The 22,131-nt window shown below is 51.5% G+C and overlaps 1 protein-coding gene across 4 annotated transcripts in view; it reads right to left on the bottom strand.

Moving 5' to 3' along the window:
• EBF4 (EBF family member 4) overlaps positions 1–22,131 on the bottom strand; it is a 68,278-nt gene that overhangs the window by 4,900 nt on the left and 41,247 nt on the right. For 3 of the 4 annotated variants that reach the window (XR_004246013.2, XM_032142725.2, XM_032754028.2), the window contains 8 exons: positions 6,493–6,574; positions 5,605–5,722; positions 5,372–5,505; positions 5,152–5,278; positions 3,350–3,438; positions 3,156–3,221; positions 2,880–3,057; positions 2,598–2,786 (listed from right to left, as the gene is read on the bottom strand). Coding sequence is in view for 3 of the 4 variants with exons in the window: in XM_032142725.2 (XP_031998616.2) it covers positions 2,598–2,786; positions 2,880–3,057; positions 3,156–3,221; positions 3,350–3,438; positions 5,152–5,278; positions 5,372–5,505; positions 5,605–5,722; positions 6,493–6,574 (983 nt within the window). In the remaining variant the exon portion in view is untranslated. The remainder of the gene's footprint in view (positions 1–2,597; positions 2,787–2,879; positions 3,058–3,155; positions 3,222–3,349; positions 3,439–5,151; positions 5,279–5,371; positions 5,506–5,604; positions 5,723–6,492; positions 6,575–22,131) is intronic. The other variant, XM_032142726.2, reaches the window with a different exon arrangement.

Below are 22,131 nucleotides of genomic sequence, written 5' to 3'. Positions count from 1 at the left end.
GTCAGGGATGAAGTTTGGGGGAACGCACAGGCTCCTGTTATAAGCCTCTCTGCCCAACATCATAAACAGCACTCCAACTTCCTCCTCAAATATGCTCTCCTTGCCAATGTCCCCTATGCTCCTCTGTCCCTCTCCCACTTCCCCCTGCACCCTGGGGCACTTTGTTTCCTTACAGCTTAATGCAGGTCCTTGTCATCTCCAGCCTGGGCCCTGGGGGGTCTCCTGAATCTCCCCCTTCCAGCTGGTCAATTTTAAAGCAAAGTGCAGGGGTCTACATCCTCAGATCTTCCTGTTCTCAAACTCCCTAGCCACCCAGGCTGTGGCTTGCCCTCCTGGGAATGGCAAGGGAGCCTCCTGCACACAGGCTTTGCCTGCCCCCTCTTCCTGCAGCCTCCTCTCCTGGGGGCTCAGGCCCAGGGCATCGCTGGATCCCACCTTTCTACATCCTCATCTGAACCCAATTCCCTGCCTCTCTCCTATAAAGACTGGTAAGGCTGTGATTTGAGTATTGTCCAGGCAGCAGGCAGTGGGGTGGGTCAGGCTTCCTGGAAGAAAGCAATAGCCTGAGAAGGCTGCCTTTGGCATCAGAGGACCCTCCTACCTCCCTTGATACAATAATGCCTTGGACAGCTGCCCCTCTTCCAAATGCCCTCAGCCTCATCTCCTTTAAGACAACAGTTACTGCCAGCTGGAGAGGCCCCCAGAGCCCGATGAAGGGCTTGAGACTAATGCCAGAAAATGTACTATAGCTCTCAATGCCCAGGGCTCACAGCCACATTTTGTACCTTGGGTAGGTAGTGTGGGGAGCTGTGAGTCATTTCAGGGTTGCTGGTGGCTGAAGCAGAAAAACAAAGAGAGACCCAAGCAAACAGCCCCTGAGCCTCTGGCTGGGGCAGTTCTGATGTCATTCCAGGAATGTTCTGACAAACTCAATGAGAATGACACCTGTTGGAGTTGGGCCACAAAGCACCCTGAACGTGGGGAGTGGAAGGGTACCTGGGTAAGCCTTGGTCAAGACAATATCATGAAATAGACCCAACCCTCCCTCAAGTCCAGTGTGTCTCCAGCTGATGCTGGGTTTAAGCAGCTCTAGAATTCTTGATCTTCTTGATGAATCGGAAGACCCCAGGTGGGCTGGGTTCTGCACACTGGGGCAGTGTGTTCCTCTACTGTTGACCACAGTGTATGTGCGGGAAGGAACTGATGTTCCAGACCCCACTAGTGTTGGCCCAAGGGGAAAGCTTCAAAACCAAGGGGGTGCCCACAGAGAGGTTGTGAGGGTACTGCCCCAGAACTGAGGGGAAGGAGGAGCAGCCAATCCTGGCCTGAGCAAAGAGCCAGGAGAGGCAGGGGCCTTAGGAGGGACATCAGAGGGCCATGGCCTTCAGCCAGAAAGCAGGCAGGACACATGCCCTGCAAGGAAAGCCAGGCTGGTGGACAGACAGTGCAGTGTCGGCAATGGCAAATATGGGACAGGGAGAGGGGAGGGCACCACAGGCAGAGCCATGACCAGTTCCTTCTGGGATAGCCTTCACCACCTCTCCAGCTCTGCAGAGTCGCCTAGGACTTCAGGAACAATCTCTCTTATGATTGATAGGGAGGCTTCTTGCAGGTGACAGGAGTGGGGGGATCCCCCAAGTCCTGGGCTTTGCATACAGTGGGCGCTTTATAAATGCCTGCTGAATAGCTAAGCTAAAAAGAGCTGTGAACATGCTGATCTGGAACTTGATGATGGAAGAGTCTTGAGGGCAGTGTAAAATGACAAGGCATCAAAGCCGTTCGGAATGTCACTCACTCATGACACGCAGACATTGCCTGTCCACCCAGCTCTGAGCTCCCCACTCTGAGAAGCCAGATGGGACGTGGTCGGCGCCCACAGTCAGGGCTGGGACTCTGAAATCATACACTGGCCCTTTAGGCACAGTGGCACATTCAGATCCGAGATCAACCTTAAGCAGGGGGTGGAATTGACCCTATTTGACTGCGAGGAAACAAGTTCAAATAAGTAACTTGCTGAATGCCCGGCAGCTCCTGATTTGGACACTGAAACTCAAATTCTGTCTGATCATACAGAACTCGCTCGCTCTGCCGGACGACATCGCAGGGACCGCATCCTCCCCACGCCCACCTGGCCTCTGGAGTCCTGGGAGCTGGGGGCGGCTGGAAGCCGGCTTCCCTCGAGCCCTGAGTTTCCTTAGGCTTCCGGCAGGCGGCGCCAGCCTCCTCCCCAAGTCCCGGCGCGAGATGGGAAGGGGGCGGTGTCCCAGATTTCAGATGGACGCCCGCCACCCATTAAAGCCCACTTCAGAGGGACTGGAGGCCTAGAAGCGATGTGCATAACGGATCGGCAAAGAAGGCTAAAGGTGCACTAAGTACTCTGGCCCCAGGACCCCAGGATGTGCAGCCTAGGGGTGGGGTTGAGGTCCTGCGGCAGGGGAGGTTCCAGACAGGGACTGTGGGCCTGCCACCCGAGGGCTGAGCCAGGGTCGACTCTCACGGCGCCGGCGCCCCAACCTCTCCGGTATGGGCGGGGGCGGGGCTGAGTCCCGTTCCGCTCCCCGGCCCCCGACCTTCCCTCGCGGGCGGGGGACACTCACTGGCGAAGGGCGAGGTGGCGGTGGAGCCATTGAGGAAGCTAGGGGACCCAGGCACGCCGAGGCCGGCCACGCCCGGCGCGCCGTAGCCGCCCAGGCCAGCTCCGAGGCCGCTGCCGTAGCCGCTCTGCTGCGAGCCGGGGCTGGGCGCGAACCCGCGGGGAGACGCGCTACTGCAGCTGCGCGCGTAGCCTGCGAGAGAGAGCGCGGCCGTCAGGGGGCGGTGCCGGCCGGGGAGGGGCGGTGGCGAGGCCCGAGGACGGCGGGGAGGCGCGGCGCACGCACCCGGCTCGGGCCCCGGGGTGGCGTCCCCGACGGCGATGGCCAGCGGGCTGCTGAAGGCGTTGATGCCCACGACAGCGGGGTGTGGGTGGCTCGGGGCCAGGGGTCCGAGCGGCCCGGGTGCGCGGGGGGTGCTGTACAGAGCCTCGGCCACGTCCGCCGCGCGCTTCAGGAGGAGCTCCTGCGAAGACAAGAGCGGGGCACGGCCGGGGCAGCCGCGGGCGCCGCATGCTGGGGAGCCCGGGTCCCTGCGGCGCTGGGAGGGCGGAGGCGCCATACCTGGTTACTGCCGGGCACTCCGTACAGGGCCTCTGCCAAGTCGGCCGCCCGCTTCAGCAGCACTTCCTGGGGACAGGGGGAGAGACAGCGGGACGGAGGGGCAGCCCCTGGGGGCGACGAAGGGGCCCTCGGGAGCCCCTCCTCACCCCCTTGCCCACAGGACACCCTCAGCCCCGCCCCACCCCTCTGAGTACCTTGGGCAGCCTCTCGGGGTCTCCGGGGTGTCTGGGAATGACTTTCTGTAGCCTCTGGAATCCGTAGTCAATGGTAGGCTCGTTCAGAGCTGGGGAACGGGGCGGCGTTTGGAGGACGTCTCCCCCACAGCCCCCCACTCCCAGGGTGAGACGCAGGGCGCCAAAAGCAGGCCAGCGCCCAATCCAGGAGCCTCGCTGCAGCCCTCTCCACCAGGCCAGCCCAAGTGCCCCGGAAAACTCCAGGCACGCCTGGCAGCGAGGTTCAGGGAAGTTTCAGTTCCTTCGTTTGTTTATTCAACAAATACTTACTGAGCCAGGCTCCGTCCTCGGCCCTAGGCGCTTGGCATGAACACACATGCACCCATTTGTGATTAGAAAAAAGGGAAACCGTATACACATATGAGTTATAGTCCTAAGGGCAGGACTCGATGGAGAGCTTTCTCTTTTCATCTGGTCAAATCAGGAGTTTATTATAAAAAAGAAAAAACAATCTCCATTTATCACGGCTCAAGTGGACTCTCTGCAGCATCTGAGAGCTAGAGGTTTGCATGCACCCTAGGGAAGCAGCTGGAGAAGTGGGTGGCTTGGGCTGGGGCGGGAGGATGGAAGTAGAGAAGATCCGGCCAGCAGCCGGATTCTACATTGCATCTCCACGTGTGTTGTGTTCACTGCTCACCCTGGCGTTGTGCAAGGGGTGTGTGTGTATGCGCGTCTGACCCAGCTCCCCACGCCCTTCTCCTCCTCCTTCCCCTTTTCCTGATCCCCGCACCGCCCTTTTCAGATAGCCTGGCCCCGACCTAATCCACCAGTCTCAAAGCCCTACCTTCACCTCTAATTCTTTAGTGAATTTCCTTTAGTTTCCCGGCAAAGAGAAAGCACTCACTTCTGGGGCTCGGTCCTTGTCATTCCTTCTGCAACCGCCCTTCCTTCCCCAGGTCAACCTCCCCACTCAGCCCTCGGGTTTCGGCTTAGCCGGGCTCAGCAGACACTCCCTACCAAAGGTTTTCCTTGATTGTCAGCCCCTTGACCGTGTGACCCCATCCACCCCATGCGGTTCTCTGCTCAGCCTTTCCGTGTTAGACTGGAGCTCCGGGGAGGGTAAGTAGGGTCACTACCGAGTGTCCCTCGAAGGGCTCGATGAGCATCGGTGCGGGCGGCGGCGCGATGGTGGGGACTGCGGTGGCGTGGAGAGAAGTGGGTGGCTTAGCTGGGGCGGGGCGGGAGGATGGAAATGGAGAAGACTTGGCCAGCGGCCAAATAGAGCGAGGCTGGGGGGTTCTACACTGCCTCTCCACGTGTGTTCACTGCTCGCCCTGGCGTCGTGCAAGGGGTGTGTATGTACGCACGTGTGTGTGCGTGTACATGCAGAGTGATGCCTGGGGTAGCGTGGGGGAACCAAGAGACCCAGAGAAGATTCGGGGAGCAGCGACCCCATTGGCATCTTTGAAATAAACATCCCTTTGGAGAGGCTCTAAACCCTGGAGAGTCTGCGGGCGGGAGACACAATGTTCAGGAGGTGAGATGGCCGAGGGAGTAAGAATGTTGGTTGTGGGGAGGACTTTGCCCCGGGGAAGGGACTAAGGAGCCAGAGGCCAGGGAGGGAAACACACAGAGCCAGAGAAAGACGGTCCTGCGAGCGGAGAGATCACAGGCGTAGGTGGTTGAAAAGACCCGAGGCCGCCTAGGGGGCGTGGCCACAGCGTAGAGCTCTGCTAACTCCCAACACCAAGAACCGAGATCAGTGCGCGGGGTGGGCTCCCTCCGCGCACCTTAGACCTCCCCTCCCCCGCCGGACTCCTTACCTGTGTAGACAAAGCGGCCGGGGGATCCCTTGCAAAACTGCTTGGACTTGTAGGAGAGGGTCACCTCCACCACCCCGGGGATGTGCCGCGGGGGCGTCTGCACCCGGATGGCGTGGGGCGTGATGAGCTGCGAGGGGAGAGGGGAGGCCTGCAGGTCCCGCATCGGCGAGGGGAGGGCCCAGCCCCTAGGCCCAGAGGGAGACTGGCGGGGTTGGCCCACCTCGCTCCACACGAGCACGTTTCCGAACACGACCTGCAACCCGTCGAAGAAGTTGTCGCCGATGACAATGACGGTGGCGCCGCCCGTGGTCCAGCCCTCCCCGGGGCTGATGGCCTTGATGCAGGGGGTGGCAGCTGGGAGGCAGGAGAGGACCCAGGTCAGGGGACCGCGCTGAGGTGGGGCCTGGGGGCTGGCTGGGCCCGCGGCGGCCAGGGCTGGGCCAGGGTCCTGACCTTCGGAGGGGTCCAGGCGGCGCGCCCTGCGGCCATGCTTGGAGTTGTTGTGCACAAACATGTTGTCGGACACGGCCAGCACGTGTCCGTCCACGCTCACCGTCGTGGACACCACCACCTGCGGGGAGAGCCGAGGCCAGCCTGGCTGGGGCCCTCGGGGGCTCCCGGGAGGGGAATGTGGTGGGGAACCAGCACCTTGAGGCTGGTGGCTGGATGCTGGAATTTAGGGTCACTGGTGGGAGGAGGAGGGCTTCAATCCTGCAGTGTCTGAGCTGGTGGAAGGGGGCCAGCTGGATCAGGTGATACCCCCAGATGAACTGACTCACCAGGCGCTACAAAAATAAAGACCCCTGAAAAAACTGGCTCCTTAGGCAAAGAATGGCTACTGTTTTTGCATACACAGAATGCTGGGCTGTATCTACGGGCCTCCAAGGCAGGAATGGGGTCTTAGGCAAGTGGAGGTGGGCAGCATCAGCCGGAGAACCCAGCAGCAGGAGCCCCTGCCCTATTATGGGGAGAAAACTAGGGCTGCCTTCTTCCCCCGCCCTGCACTGGGAGGGGTGTGCAGCTTGGGGATGTGCTAAGGGCAGCTGCTCTCCGCTTCACGCTATGCAAATTGCCTGGGTCGTTAATCATGTAAAAATGTCACAATTAGCATCTTCTTAAGTGGGACTCTAATGAAGCCTCCCTTGGCAGCCAGCACAAGTTGAGAAGGAGCTGCCCCACCCCCAGCAGGCACCAACCAGGCTGGGGAGGCACAGGGCTGGGCAGAGATCTGCCTTGGAGGCCGTTCCCAGGGTGGCAGGGTCACAGTCTTCCCTTCCCCCTCGCCTCCCCTCCATTAGGAAAGGGTGGGGTTGCAAGGGGAAACCCTCTCTCCAGACCCACCTGGAAGCGGCGCATGTCTCTGGGATTCCCCGCATTCTTCAGGCAGTTCTGGTTGCATTTGAGGAAGAACTTGAGGAAGAACCTGAAACAGTGTGGTCGGTGGGCTCAAGGGTCTGGGGGTTCTGGAAACAGATGAAGATCCAACTGCTCCCTGCCACGCCCCCTCCCCGCAGGATGACTCTCCTCTGCCTGCTCCCACTCAGGCGCACAGCCCATATTCCCATCATGGCCTCCATATACCAGGGTGCCTGCTACACACCAAACAGACCCATCACAATGACAACTTTGCGACACAACCATACACACCATGTACTGATCACACAGTACTTATTTATGCTACAAAGTGTATATTTAGCACTCCCACACAGTATATATTCACCATAAAGAGTAAGTCCATTATATACACTACATATACCTATTACTCATTATACCCAACACACTGTATACCCATCACACATACAATATATGCTCCGTATGTGGCGTGTATGCACACTTACCCAATGTAATTTTATCACACACTGAGTATATGTCACAGTATATGCTCATCACCCATATAGTACATGTTACACAACACATCCCTCCCCAGAGTATACACATCATCCACACAACATACACTCCTCAGACACAGCACATTCTTTGTAGACACTGTTTATGCCTTGTATACTATTACAAAATACAGCCATCACACACACTCGGGGTATAACCTTCACACAAGCATAAACAACATGTACTCCACATATAGCCTGCACTCATCACACACATGGCATACTAATCAGACACAGAGCCTGTACCCATCATGCACGGTGTATGCCTGCCCTACACAGTATATGCACAGAGAAATAGGAAATACACAGAACAAATACATTAATACACATTTTATGTTGTAAATGATTACCCAAAATATAGTTATTGCAAATACTGTAAAGCCATCCCATATAGCAGATGCCCCCAGCAAATTCACCTCCCACATGGCATATCCTCCTCCCACACATTTTATATCCATTATACACATAGGAAAAGCTTAATCGTACAGAGCACATACCCACCATATACACGTGGTGTATCTGTCAGACATGTGGTACAGAGACACTGTGAATGTCTTCTTTTTTACATAGAGTTATTGGAAAAAAAAACACATATGCGCTGATGAAGCTGCTTTTTAGACAAACACATGAGCACTTGGTCCTCCTCTCCTTCCCGGCAGTTGGCTGGGAGGGTGGGTCCTTGGTCCTGTCACCTACCAGTAAGGTAGCCATGGACAATATTCTGGCTGTTGTACTCCTTTTTTTTCCTGTTTTGTTTTGCTTTTTGTTTTGAGACAGAGTCTTGCTCTGTTGCCCAGGCTCACCATGTCTCACTGCAATCTCCACTTCCCGGGTTCAAGCAATTGTCCCTGCCTCAGCCCTCAGCTTCCCAAGTAGCTGGGATTACAGGGGCCTGCCACCACGCCTGGCTAATTTTTGTAGTTTTAGTAGAGATGGTGTTTTGCCATGTTGGCCAGGCTGGTCTCGATTCCTGACCTCAGGTGATTCACCCACCTCAGCCTCCCAAAGTGTTGGGATTATAGGCATGAGCCACTGCACCCGGCCCTGTTTAACTCTTAGTAAACTCGGAATATGATCAGTGTCTGCCTTATGCCTTATAGCACTCTGTGAGCATCTGGGAAGATGCCCTTTACAAACTGTAGAGCGCAGGGCTAACGTCTGCAATAGGTCCTGATATGTGGCACAGCCTCCTAGGACACTGTATGAGTTTCTCCAGTCAGTCAGCTTCCTCATTTTACCTCCACCCAGTTGGGAGATATTTTTACCATACTATTTACTAAAGCAAATACAAGAGTCCCAAACCTGGGGTGGAACTTTAACCACTGTATAGTTACTCATGTACTACTTATATACCCCAAATTTGAATGTTCATTTAATTCACCAGAGTTGCCTCCAAAGTCTGCAAACATTAAATTCCTGTTCAGAGGAAGATTTGTTACAGGTCCTGAAAGCCTAGTCCCCAAAAAGGAGGTCACCAAGTGCTGGGAGGAGTAAGCACCAGCCCTGGAACTGAGGTGTCCCCAGGGGGCAGCCCCTCCTTGGGAGCTGGTGGCAGTCACCTTCCTAGAGATACCTCTCCCTGGGGTCCTGCATCTGTCTACATTCTCAGCACTTGTCATGTTCCCCCACAGTGGGCACCCCGTGTATTTCCCAAATGGTGCACCCCTACAGTGTAGACAATCCATTTACCCCTACAGGATACTCTGCAGTGCAGACAACTGTTATGCCCCCAAACAGTAGTCACCAATGTGTAGATGCCATATATACCCCTATGGGTCACCCCAAGGTGCAGACACCTCCAGTGCTCCTGAGGTACACCTGCACAGTGGACACACTCCATTTCTCTCTTATTAGTTACTACAGTAATCACTCCCTACACCCCTTATGACACCCCATGGTGTAAACACACTACACCCACATGTGCAACATGTTCCTCATCTATGTCCCACACTCACATGTGACAGACTATAGACTCCCTACTCACACACACAGTGCAGACCAGTTCATTTAAATTAAGTACTCATGTGCTCGGTCCTTTGGCAGGTGCTAGATGGAGGGAAAAACACCGGGATGGGGCACGGTCTCTGTCCTAAAGGGATTGAAGGCTCACCTTTGGATACCACTGAAGATGCGACATGCATAGGACTGCACCAAAAGATGACACATGTGCCCACTGCACCGCACTCTACTCAAACCTACAGAATCAAGAGGAAGGGTCCTTGGGAAGGGGACAAGATAGGGGCTTTGGCCAGGCTCGGACTCTCTGCGTGACCTGGGGTAGGTAAATCCTTCCACACCCATGAAGGGAGAGTAGCGATTGAAGGCTGCCATGACACCTTCTAGTCCTGCCTCTGGGACATCCTTTACTTCTGCCCTCCCCAAGGCTGTGGTTTCCTGCTCCCTCACTGGCCCTTCCCCAAGCCTTTGCTCAGCAGGTCTTCCCACTGTCCCTTTCCAGCACAGGTTTCATTTGTCCTTTGGGTCCACACCAATTCTCACGCCCTGTACAGCCACCATTTTCTGGCCACTCTAGGTTTCAAGGACCACCCCTCCCTGAGAGCACTAGGGTCCTGCCAGCACCTCTGTCTATGGGGACACCTCAGTGTTTCAGCCTGGCTAGCATTACCTGCAGAGTGTGGGTGAGTAAAAGCCGCCGCACAAGGCCATGGCCTGTGGTGGGGGCTGAGGGTCAGTCCCCTTCTCCCTTCCCTCTGGGCCCGTCCTCAGAGCTAGCACATAGTCGCAGCCATCTATGGTGTGGCTGAACCCTCACTCCCTTCCAGCTGGTAGTCCATGAGGCTGCTCCCAGTCAGAGAGCCTGCACCATCCCCCAAGGCCAGCAGCATCAGCGTCACCTGAGACCTTGCTACAAGTGTAGAATCTGAGCCCCTACCTCAGACCTGCTGAGTCAGAATCACATTTCTGCGTTCATACGCCTTCCAGGTGATGCTGGTGCACCCTGAAGTTTGAGAACTACTGCACTGGAGCTGCGCTACCCATTACTATAGCCACCAGCCCCACGTGGCATGAACTCTTGCAGTGTGGCTAGTCCGAACTTGAGATGTGCTGTAAGTGTAAAATACACATCAGATTTCCAAGACTTAGAAAAAAAGAATATAAAATAATTCATCAGTAATCTTTTATGTTGATTTTATGTGGGAATGCTCATCTTTTAGATATATTGGGTTAAATAAAATGTATTATGATAATTAGTTGTATCAGTTTCTTGTGGCTACTGGAAAATTTAACATTACATATGTGACTTGAGGCCCTGCTCGGTGGCTCATGCCTGTAATCCCAGCATTTTGGGAGGCTGAGGTGGGCGGATCGCTTGAGGCCAGGAGTTTGAGACTAGCCTGGCCAACGCTGCGAAACTCCATCTCTACTAAAAATACAGAAATTAGCTGGGCGAGGTGGGGCATGCCTGTAGTCCCAGCTACTCGGGAGGCTGAGGCACGAGACTTGCTTGAACGGGGGAGGTGGAGGTTGCAGTGAGCCAAGGCTGAGCCACTACACTCCAGCCTGGGTGACAGAGTGAGACCCTGTCTCAAAAAAAAAAAAAAAAAAAAGAAAGAAAAGAAAAAAGCATATTTACATATGTGGCTTGCTTGCATTATATTAATATTGGACAATGCTTCTCTGGAGTGTATGTCTCTAGGGCAAAGTGACTCACATTTATTACTGATTGATTGGAGCACAAACTATAAAGTTAAGTGCTAATTTGTAGAAAACTGATAAGATACAAATGATATTTGTCAGTGGGAGCTAAAAACTTTGATGACCTGATACAAAAATTAGCCGGGCGTGGTGGCAGACGCCTGTAACCCAGCTACTCGGGAGGCTGAGGCAGGAGAATCGCTTGAACCTGGGAGGCGGAGATTGCAGTGAGCTGAGATCACGCCATTGCACTCCACCCTGGGGGACAAGAGTGAAACTTTGTCTCAAAAAATAAAAAATAAATAAATAAAAACTTTGATGACCTGGAGGTAGAGCATGGAAAGACAGATAATAGAGACTGGGAAGGGTGAGTTAGGGGGCGGGGAGTGAAGAGAAATGGGTTATAGGGTACAAACAGCAAGACAGAAGGAATAAACTTGATGCTTGATAGCAGAGTAAGGTGACTATACTAAGCCAAAATGTATTGTACCTGCGTGATGGACACCCTAAATATCCAGATTGGATCACCACACATTGTATACTTTAACTTGTACCCTGTGAATTTATACCCCCCCAAATTCATATGACTTGGAAACAAATGATATTTGTCAGGAGAAGTAAATAATTTCTGTTTGGTGGAGAAATTAGCCCTAAAGATGATAAAATTGTCCTATGGACATTAACTAGCTTTGTATCTAATTTGGCAATCTTATTCCAGTATTTTTCACACAATCCCTTGCCTCTCCCTCCCTCCCCTCAACCCCTTTCCACATACGCACGCACACGCACACACTCACACACTCACACATGTATCAGTTTCTCTTCGTCTTCTTTGAATCAGCTTTGTCATCCCATTGGTTACCTCACCAATAAGTTATAGAAAACTTCAACACATGCTCAGTAGCAATTTGTATGAGAATCATGCTTTTGACATTTTGAAGACTGTGCTTTGGCAAAGGTAACCGGCGCCCAAAGGCTCCTACCTTCCAAGGCTGGACCTGGAATTAGCGGACTTCCATTGGGGTCTAGAACCAGGAGCAGTGCCCTGGCTCTCCCCTGGACATAGAGTGACTGCCGACCCTCCGGGTGCCGCTGCCTGGTCCTCTCCTTGCCCACCAGGGGAAGACAGACACACCGCGGAGGCTGGAAGGGAGAACGTGAGGACAACCCAGGAGACTTCTCCCTTGGCTGACACCCAGGGGTGACACTTTATTCCGCCTGAGCAGTCAGGGAAGGATGAGAATGGAGTCAGGGAAGAAGAAGGCGGGGCAGCAGGTCCTCCAAGCCATGTCTGCACAGAGGCCAGATGCGGGGGCTGGGGACTGGAGGAGAGTGAGAGACCCGGTGGGCAGGGGAGTTGGAGGGAGACACATACATACGTGGAACACATGCGGACATGGGAACTGCGGGCAGGTGCTCCCCTTGAAAGAAGAGAGCCTGGGAAGGGGCTGGGTAAGTGAGGACAAGGTTCTGGGCCTGGGACACCCTGTAGGGACTTGAGGCAGGAAGGGATGTGCACTTTGTTGAGGGGCTTGAAGCCCTGCTTGTCAGCATGGAACCACCCCCCACCTCTAAAGCTCGGATGAGCCTGGGGGTGTTCTCTGAGCAGCCCTCCCCACTCCTGGCCCTATGGGGCTGAAAAGGAGTCTAGGAAAGCCCCTTTTTCCTGACCAGGATGGGAGCAGGGGGCAGGGAGTGGGGGGAGTAAAGTGAGCCCAAGTCCACAGCCCTCTCTGACCTGAGGATCCCCATGGAGGGTGACCACTGCAGGACCAGTGCCCAGTGCCATCCCACTGTGGCCATGAGGCTCTCAGAGGGCACGGCTTCCTAATCCAGACCCCACAGAAAAGGGAGTAAGGGAAAGGCGAAGTCCCAGAAGCTTCCATTAGGTTTACTGGAAGAAAACACCATAAATACAAGCATGACTTACAAATAAAATGCATTAGGGAGGTAACTATGCAAAAACAAAACAAACAAACAAACAACAAAAAAAGAAAAACAGGGAACCAGGTCTAACCCATCAGGCACTTAGCAGCTTAGCAAGTGCCCAGAACGCTGCTGAGTTTGTCCCTTTGGCATTATCTTGCTGAATCCCCCAGGTGGTGTCGCTCTGCAACCATTCCCACTTTACGGATGAGAAAACCAAGACTAAGCTATTGACTGTGACTTGACAAAGTCCTCACAGTCAATGCCAAAGTCAGGATATGAACACGGGTCTTTATGAACCACTGATGCCGACAAGAGTCCTAACAGTCCTTCTAAGTGGGGCTCTCACAGTCTGACCCAGGCTGGTACTGCAGCGGCAAACCCGCCTTCAAAAGCAGCTCTGAGAGGCAGGCTGTGTGGGGACCAGGATAGTATGTTGTGGGGATTTCCTAGAGGTTACAAATTCAACAGGGTTGCAAAGGACAAACTCAGGTCCTCTTGCTCCTAGTTTTGGGCTTTTGGCTGTTGTGACTGCTGCTGTCAGTCGAGAAGATCTTCAATATTAAAAAACAATGGAACCAATGGTTAAAAATTGCCCTAGCTCAGGCCGGGTGCGGTGGCTCACACTTGTAATCCCAGCACTTTGGGAGGCCGAGGCGGGCGGATCCTGAGGTCAGGAGATCGAGACCACGGTGAAACCCCGTCTCTACTAAAAATACAAAAAATTAGCCAGGCGTGGTGGTGGGCGCCTGTAGTCCCAGCTACTCGGAGAGGCTGAGGCAGGAGAATGGCGTGAACCCGGGAGGCGGAGCTTGCAGTGAGCTGAGATTGCGCCACTGCACTCCAGCCTGGGTGACAGAGCAAGACTCCGTCTCAAAAAAAAAAAAAAAAAAAAATTGTCCTAGCTCATTGGGGCTATATGGGCTTCATTATTCCATTCTGCCTATATCCCACATTCTCAATAAAAACTTTAATGAAAGACCAGAAGAAGAGCTGTGAACAGTGGTCATCCAACTAATGAAGCATCTAAAGGATGGTAGTTATGCATCACGACTCTGATGCCTGTGACTTAAAGGAAAGCTCAGAGTAGTTCACCCACACACCCACCTTACTACATCTTGAACTTAGTTTAGCCTTCGTAATCATGTCTATAAATGCTTTTTATTCCTCCCCGTAAAAACAGCTCAAGATGAAATGAAAAGACACGTCTTGTCCATGGAGTATTTCCTACCAAAGAAGCAAATTCTGGGTTGAGTATGGCTGAAGTGCAAACATTTAACTTATACACTACTTCTCAGGGGTGACACCATTGCATTAACTCCCCAAGCACAGTGCTTTACTCAAAAGAGACACTCAGTAGAGAAGGCAAGTGTGCAGGCAATTGATGTGAGTCCACTGATAAACTCTAGGTTTTCAGGGGGTACAAGGCAGGATGGGATGGAGCTTTTTTTTTTTTTTTTTTGAGTCAGGGTCTAGCTCTGTCTGGATTGCAGTGGTGTGCACTCCAGGTCTAGCTCAGACTGGAGTGCAGTGGTGTGATCTTGGCTCACTGCAGCCTTGTCTCCCGGGCTTAAGTGATCCTCTCACCTCAGCCTCCTGAGCAGCTGGGACTATGGGTCACACTACCATGCTCAGCTAATTTTGTTTATTTTTTGAAGAGACGGAAGTCTCAGTATGTTGCCCAGGCTGGTCTCAAACTCCCGGGCTCAGGCGATCCTTCTGACTCAGCCTCTCAAAATGCTGAGATTACAGGCATGAGCCACCATGCCTGGCCTGGAGCTTCTTTTGGAAGACAATGTCCAGGAACTTTATCAACGTCCAGTGAGTTGATGCCTGCCTGATTCCCTCACACCCCAGCTGCAATGTAGACTGTCAAATGGCTCACAGCTGCCCTGAGGTAATCTGAGAATTACCCTCAGCCAAGAGCATATACTCCCCACCAGTAGCCCACAGCCAATGACAGATTGACATTACAAAGAGGACCAACTCTCTGGCCACTCACACTCCAGACCGCCGCATGGATAGGCTGACGCTAGACTCTGACCGAGACCACATCCTTGTTAAGCTCCCTCTATGCTCATTCCTTTTCTCCTGAGAGCTCTCCTTCAACAAACCTCTTTCACAAGAATCCCCATCTCAGGCTCTGCTTCCAGGAATCCCACCCTAAGAAAACTTAGGTCACAGAGCTAAGGCTTTTCACCAGCTTTTTCTTCCCTGCATCCCCACGAGATATTTAGGGCTGAAATTATGTTCTCACTTCCAAAGAGAAAGCTGTCAGTAACTCAAAGAGCTGGAAGGAGAGCCCGAGTGCATTTCCCACTACAGGACTGTCAGGGGCAAGGAAGAACGTGTCTAGATTACAGTGCTCCCTAAGGGAACTTTTTCCAGAATGATATGCACTAGCCACACATGGCTACTGAGCACTTGAAATGTGGCTAGTGCGACTGAGGAACTGAATTTTATTTCATTTTAATGAACATAAATCTATTTTTTTTTTTTGAAACAGAGTCTCACTCTGTTGCCCAGGCTGGAGTGCAGTGGCGTGATCTCGGCTCACTGCAACCTCCACCTCCTGGGTTCAAGCGATTCTTCTGCCTCAGCCTCCTGAGTAGCCGGGACTAAAGGCGACTGCCACCACGCCCAGCTAATTTTTGTATTTTTAGTAGAGACAGGGTTTCACCATATTGGTCAGGCTGGTCACGAACTCCTGACCTCAGGTGATCCACCCGCGTTGGCCTCCCAAAGTGCTGGAATTACAGGCGTGGGCCACTGCGCCCGGCCATTTTAATTAACATAAATCTAAATAGTCACATGTGGCTCGAGACTACCATATTGGACAGTGCAGATCTAGAAAGAAGGCGTGCAGTGAATGGATATACGAGCCGGGGCAGGATGTTCCAAACAACAGTGTGTCCTGTGAAGGCCTTGGGAAAGACAACAGATTAAGAGTGAAGGGTAGATTAAATTGGATATGTGTTTCCAAGCCCAAAGTTGGCACTGCAGCCTGAGACGGGGAAACAAGGGGACAAGGGATCCTCTGCTAATTTTTATCCTAAAAGATTTGTCTTGGACTCCCATGAGCCTCAGAAGAAACTGAAGCAGTTTCTGGCTCTCCAGCGTGTTCATTGTCTGCCTCTCTCTACCCTCAGCTCAGGGACAGAGGAGGACACAGATGGCTGCGCCATTCATCCCCTCATTCATTCCATGCACCCACTTAAAAAGATTTATTAAATACCTTCTATGTGTTAGGCACTGGGGCATTGTACAAAATCTTAAGGAAATTACAACCCAACAGGAAAGAGAAACTCAGGAAGACAGAGTGGTGGGCACGGCAGGAGGATGTGCCAAGTGTAATCTGCAGTAGCCACTTATTTTGCCTAGGGGAGGTGGAATGCTTCCTAGAGCTCCGATTTGGTCTTGGGTGTTGGGTCTTGGAGGATCTCACCAAGAAGTAGGAGGCAGGGCCCTCCATGCAAAGGGACTAACAGCTCCACCATGGGGCAGATGGCTCATTCGTCCAGTGGTGCCTGATGAGACTGAGGAGGGCAGCGTGGCTTGGGGCCTGGGGCCAAATCATGCGGTACTTGGATCCTCTGAGTGATGGGGAGGCTGCAGGGGATGTCTCCCTTCAGGCACCAAAGGGCCTAGGCTAGAGAAGGGAAGGGAAATGAGGAACTTACTGTAATAGTTCAGGCCCATGTGGGGTTGGCCCAGGCTGCTTCCTGGTCTTAGCCTGCAGTAGAAGCCAAGACAGACTGTCCCCAGGGCCATAGCCACCTGCCAGGCCTGGACCTGGCCTCCCCACCATGATCCCCACCCGGGTAGAGGTGGCTGCAGTGCAGATGGGCTGGGGGACTATAAATAGCCAGGGCGCATACATTAGCATGCCAATGCACCCGCACCCCATCCTCTATGCTAATGGCCCACCATGCGCCTGAACACCTTCTGTTCCCCTGCATGCATTTGCATGCACAATTAGCATAATCTTGTATAATTAATGAACAGCGTCAATTTTAGCTCCTAAGTAATTTGATTAACATGTTGATAGGGCACTTACTAGGCTCTCCAAACCTCAGGGCTGGGCATGGGGCCTGAGGAGAAGGGGAGGGGATGTGGAGAGACTGCTAAGGGGCCCCCAGCTGCCCACCAAGAGTGGCAGTGGCTCCACTTCCCCCAAACTAGGCCTGAGGGGAGAGGAGGAAGGGTGGAGTGGCCACTAATGGGAGGCCTCTGGGCATACCACATGCAGCGGCAGGAAGGGGCTGGTGCATGGTCACCATGGTGTGTGCCTGTGTGGACACAGATGTACACACACACCCACACAAGTCCCCTCAAACCCGGGGAGTCTTCTGCGAATGCAGGCTATCAGAGTCCACAGGAGGAACAGAAGAGAAGGAGAGATAGAGAAAAAGGAGGGAGGAGGGGGGAGGGGGCATGGACGGCAGCAGAAGTCACAGAGCTGGAAGGGGTGCTTGTGAGTCAGAAAGAGATTTAAAGGAGAAGGTGGAAGTCTGAAGGAAAGAAGTTGTGGGTTCCTCTGGCCTTGGGCAGAGGTGGTGGTGGAGGTGAACCCTGGGCTCCAAGGCCAGAGACCTCAGCACCTCTTATCTATGAATCAGGTGAGAGGTGGGTAGGGGGTGTTAGCAAGGCCTGGCATCTTCTACAATTCACCAAGCACCCAGGGCAGAGAGAACAGACAGAAGATCAAGTGAGAGTGTCCCCCTTCCTATTCAGAGAAAGACCCATCCCCAGCCTGGGATGTCTACCCCTGACTGTGGGCTCTGGCTCTGGAGGCAGGATGTTCCTCCTTGGTTCCCACTAAACTTTCTTTTTTTTTTTTTTTGAAACGGAGTCTCGCTCTGTTGCCCAGGCTGGAGTGCAATGGCGCGATCTTGGATCACTGCAACCTCTGCCTCCTGGGTTCAAGTGATTCTCCTGCCTCAGCCTCCTGAGTAGCTGGGACTACAGGTGCCATTTTTTTTTTCACATTTTTAGTAGAGACGGGGTTTCACCATGTTGGCCAGGCTGGTCTCAAACTCCCGACCTCAAGTGATCCGCCCACCTTGGCCTCCCAAAGTGCTGGGATTACAGGCGTGAGCCACTGCGCCCAGCCTGAACTTTCTTGCTGCCGTCCAGGCCCAGCTGCACTTACTCTAAGATGATCAGTAAGGGTGGGGCGGCAGGAGGGTAAGAAATGACTCTGAGGTAGTCACTGTGCTGGGCACTGCATGAATACATCCTACTAACTCCACAGCATCCTCTCCTTCCCAGAATCACAGGAGGCTCATTGGTCAGCTCTATTTTACACATTAGGGAACTGAAGCTGTGGGAGGTGAGAACTTGCTCCAAGTTACACAGCCAGACATCCCAGGTTGGCTTGAGTCCCCAACCCTCAATAACTTTCCACTTTGTGGAGAAAGCTTATTATTCAAGTTGCAGGCGGTTCACTCACTAGCTGCCTCCACTCCACCTATTATGGTTCCTAGGCTGCCTCATGCCTGCGGTCCCCCTCTTCCCCCAATTTTCTTTTCTTTTCTTTTTTTTTTTTTTTGAGACGGAGTTTCGCTCCTGTTGCCCAAGCTGGAGTGCAGTGGTGTGATCTCGGCTCACTGCAAGCTCCACCTCCTGGGTTCACACCATTCTCCTGCCTCAGCCTCCCAAGTAGCTGGGACTATAGGTGCCCGCCACCATGCCCGGATAATTCTTTTGTATTTTTAGTATAGAGATGGGGTTTCACCGTGTTAGCCAGGATGGTCTCGATCTCCTGACCTTGTGATCCGCCCACCTTGGCCTCCCAAAGTGCTGGGATTACAAGTGTAAGCCACCGTGCCCGGCCCTCTTCCCCCAGTTTTCTATGGAGGCACTGTCCAAATCTCTGCTCCTGTCTCAGCATGGGGGCCAGTCTGGCCCTAAGCTTGGCTTCGGCTGCCCAGAGATCTCCTCATAAGTCCTTCCTCTTCATTAGGGGTCCTTTGGAGACCCTTGTCCTTATGACTGGCATCTCAGCCTATATGACCCTCAGAGCACATGAGCGAATCTCTCTTGAACCCCCTCTGCTTCTCCCTCTCTCAAATGCTCTCAGCTCTGAAAAGAGTGGTGGTGGTTGGGGGGGAATGGGGAAGGAAATGCAGTGCATTCAGGTGGCAAGAGGGAAGACCTTAGTCTCACCTCAGCACTGACCCAGCAGGGAGGTTCTGGAAACTCAAGGGGGATTGCCAGAATGGATCTGGACAGAAGTCTGTGCTTGCACCATGAATGTGGGAGATCCTGCTGAAAAGGGTGGAAGGAGATGGATGACATTGGGCTAGTTTTGTGGCTGTAGAGGAAAACAGGGAATGTTGCATTGACCAGTGGATTAGGAAGGGGGCTGATTCTTTTGCAGTTCCCACAGCCCCTTTCATCTAATTGCACTTATAATGTGCCTGATCTAGGGTCTAAATTTGCCCCCAATAGAGTAGACCAGAGCTTACCTTTGCCAGGTGGTTCAGACCTAAACTATTCCAACAGTGTCACTGAACAACACTCACCAGGCAGCAGGCACAATTACATGCCAGGGAGTATCCATAGCCCCCAGCTCCTATCTATCCCTAGGAGCCAGAGAAGAGCTATGAGCCTCCCATGGGAGGGGATCTTTCCCCACCCCTACCATAGGGTCATCCTGGACAATCAAGCAAATATTTAAAGTCTTAGAGCTGTGATGTCAGATGGAGTAACCATGTGTTATTTCTTAAATTTGATTTAAATTAAACACAATTAAATATTCAATTCCTCAGTCACAGTAGCTACATTTCAAGTGCCCAGTAAATATGTGTGGCTATTGGCTACCATATTGGTTGGTACAGAACATTTCCGTCATTGCAGAAAGTACTATTGGATAGTGTGGTCTTCAAGCCTTACATTGTTCTCTATTTCTTCTTATCATTATGCAATTATAGATAATCTCTACTGACCTTTCTTCAAGTACACACATTTTTTTCAAAATTATAAAATGTTGTTTACATAATTATATTTGTCTTGTCAACTGCTCTGTAAGCTCTCAGAGGGCAGGGATCATTGTTTAAGCCTCTCTTCTCCCAAGCATCCATCATAATGCCAGCCCCACAACAGGTGCTAAGTGATTCATGATGGAATTGAGAGTCAAAAATTACTGTGACTGGATTAATGCTGGACTAAAGCCCCCAAGTCACTTTTAACTTGTGCCCAGGTAAGAAATAACAATTACAGGGACAGGACTTTGGGAATTGCTAAGTAAAGACCTCTGAAAATCTGTTCTTCCATAAAGAAACAAGAACACTGGCAAACATGGTCAAAATCAATTTTCTCAGAACTCTAATAATTAACAAAATGTGTGCAACAACTCAAGGAACATTGAGGCAAGAAAAATGGCTGAGTTGTAATAAGAACAGAAAGCTTTGTGGTGTTTTAATTTGCCCTATTCCCATCTCCTACTCCCCAGCCCTGTTGAAGACCAGCTACCTTGCAACCACTATTGTTGTTGTGAAAACTAGCAAGCTAGCAACCATAGGAAGGCGTAGAGTGGGTTTGGAGCCTCTCAACAAGCTGTACTCCCAGTCGGTTTTCACTCTTTAACCTTTCTAGCAACTCCCTGACAGCTTTATTTGCAGAACTTGTTATTTGACCTGATTCAGAACTTACTTAGTGGGACAGACCCTATCTTCAGGGTGTTTGTTGAAAACAACCAGTGTCAATTGCTTAACATTGCAGCTACATGAGGCAACAATACAAGTGGGGGGCAAATAAAAGTTTGGCCATAATATTTTAAAGGAAAAAGTGGGGAATAAGATGTTCACAGGGGGCTCTGAAAAGCTCTGACATATTCCTGGAGATCTAGAAAGCTATGCATATGTGCAGGGAGAGGCACATGCCCAAAAAAGGCATGGAAAGCCCCTGGTCTCTCACCTCTGGTTTATCCCAAGGCCCTCAGCAAGCAGGAAGTGAAGGTCAAGGCAGATTTGTAAATTGCTGGAGCACTGAAGGCATGTCCTAACACACATACAGAGCCTTTTGGCAAAGGGTTGAACACTTATTGGCATTCAAGGCATTTAAAGAAATGCCTGTCCAATCATGGCCTGATAACTAAGCCAAGAGCAGAAACTTCAGTGATCATACATGACAGGAAATACAGACTTTATATAATTAGTCCAAGAAAGTCACTAAACAAACAAACAGCAATAGCAATAAGAACAAAATTGGGAGGGAGGATCTGATTTCCAGAGTGCAACATTATATGATTAGAATGTCCAGTTTTCAACAATTATGAGACATGCAAAGTACAGGACAGTAAGACCCATACATTGTAATAAAGCAGTCAATAGGAACTATCCCTGAGGAGGCCCGGAGGTTAGACTTTTTAGACAAATACTTTATTAATTTATTTATTTTTGGAACAAGGTCTTGCTCTGTTGCCCAGGCTGAAGTGCAGTGGTGTGATCATGGCTCACTGAAGCCTTGACCTCCCAGGTTCAAGTGATCCTCCCGCCTTAGTTCCCAAGTAGCTGGGACTACAGGTATGAGCCACCATGCCCAGCTAATTTTTGTAGGTTTTTGTAGAGACAGGGTTTCACCATGTTGCCTAGGCTGGTCTCAAACTCCTAGGCTCAAGCAATCTGCCCATCTCTGCCTCCCAAAATGCTGGGATTATAGGAGTGAGCCACTGCACCTGGCACAGACAAAGACTTTAAATGAACAATTATAAATATGTTCATAGAACTAAAGGAAACTATGTCTAAAAAATTCAATAAAAGTATGAGAATGAAGTCACACCAAAAAAATCAATAAAAGATTTCAAATTATATTTTTAAAAACCCATGAAATTCTGAAGTAGAAAAGAACAATAAGTAAAATTTAAAAATACCTGGAACAAGCTTCTTTAACCTGTGACCCGCGGGGCACATGCAGCCCAGGTTGACTTTGAATTCGGCCGCGAATTTGTACACTTTCTTATTATGAGATGTTTTTGCTTTTTTTTTTCCTCATCAGCTATCGCTAGTGTTAATGTATTTTATGTGTGGCTCAAGACAAGTCTTCTTCCAATATGGCCCACAGAAGCCAAAAGATTGGACACCCCTGACCTAGAGGAACTCAACAACATATCTCATTTGGTGGAAGGAAAAAAAATCAGTATACTTGAATATAGGCCAATTGAAATTATCTAGCTCAGGAACAGAAAGAAAAAAGAATGAAGAAAAATGAACAGAGCTTAAGAGACCTGTGGGAGCCATCAAGCATACCAGTATATGCATAATGGGAATCTGAGAAGGAGAGTAGAGACAGAACAGCACAGAAAAATGTTCAAGAAAATGCCCCTAAATTTCCTAAATGTGCTCAGTAATGAAAAACATTATTGAGCACATCTTAAGAAGCTCAATAAACTCCAAGTAGTATGAACACAAAGTGTATGATCTATACAAAGACACAACATACTCAAACGTTTGAAAGCCAAAGAAAAAGAAAGGATCTCCCCGTCTGGGAAGTGAGGAGCGCCTCTGCC

Source organism: Hylobates moloch, unplaced genomic scaffold, assembly GCF_009828535.3.
Source record: "Hylobates moloch isolate HMO894 unplaced genomic scaffold, HMol_V3 SCAFFOLD_21, whole genome shotgun sequence".
Taxonomy (NCBI): Eukaryota; Metazoa; Chordata; class Mammalia; order Primates; family Hylobatidae; genus Hylobates; species Hylobates moloch.
The sequence above is the reverse complement of the archived record's forward strand: the minus strand, read 5'-3'. Positions and strand labels throughout refer to the sequence as shown.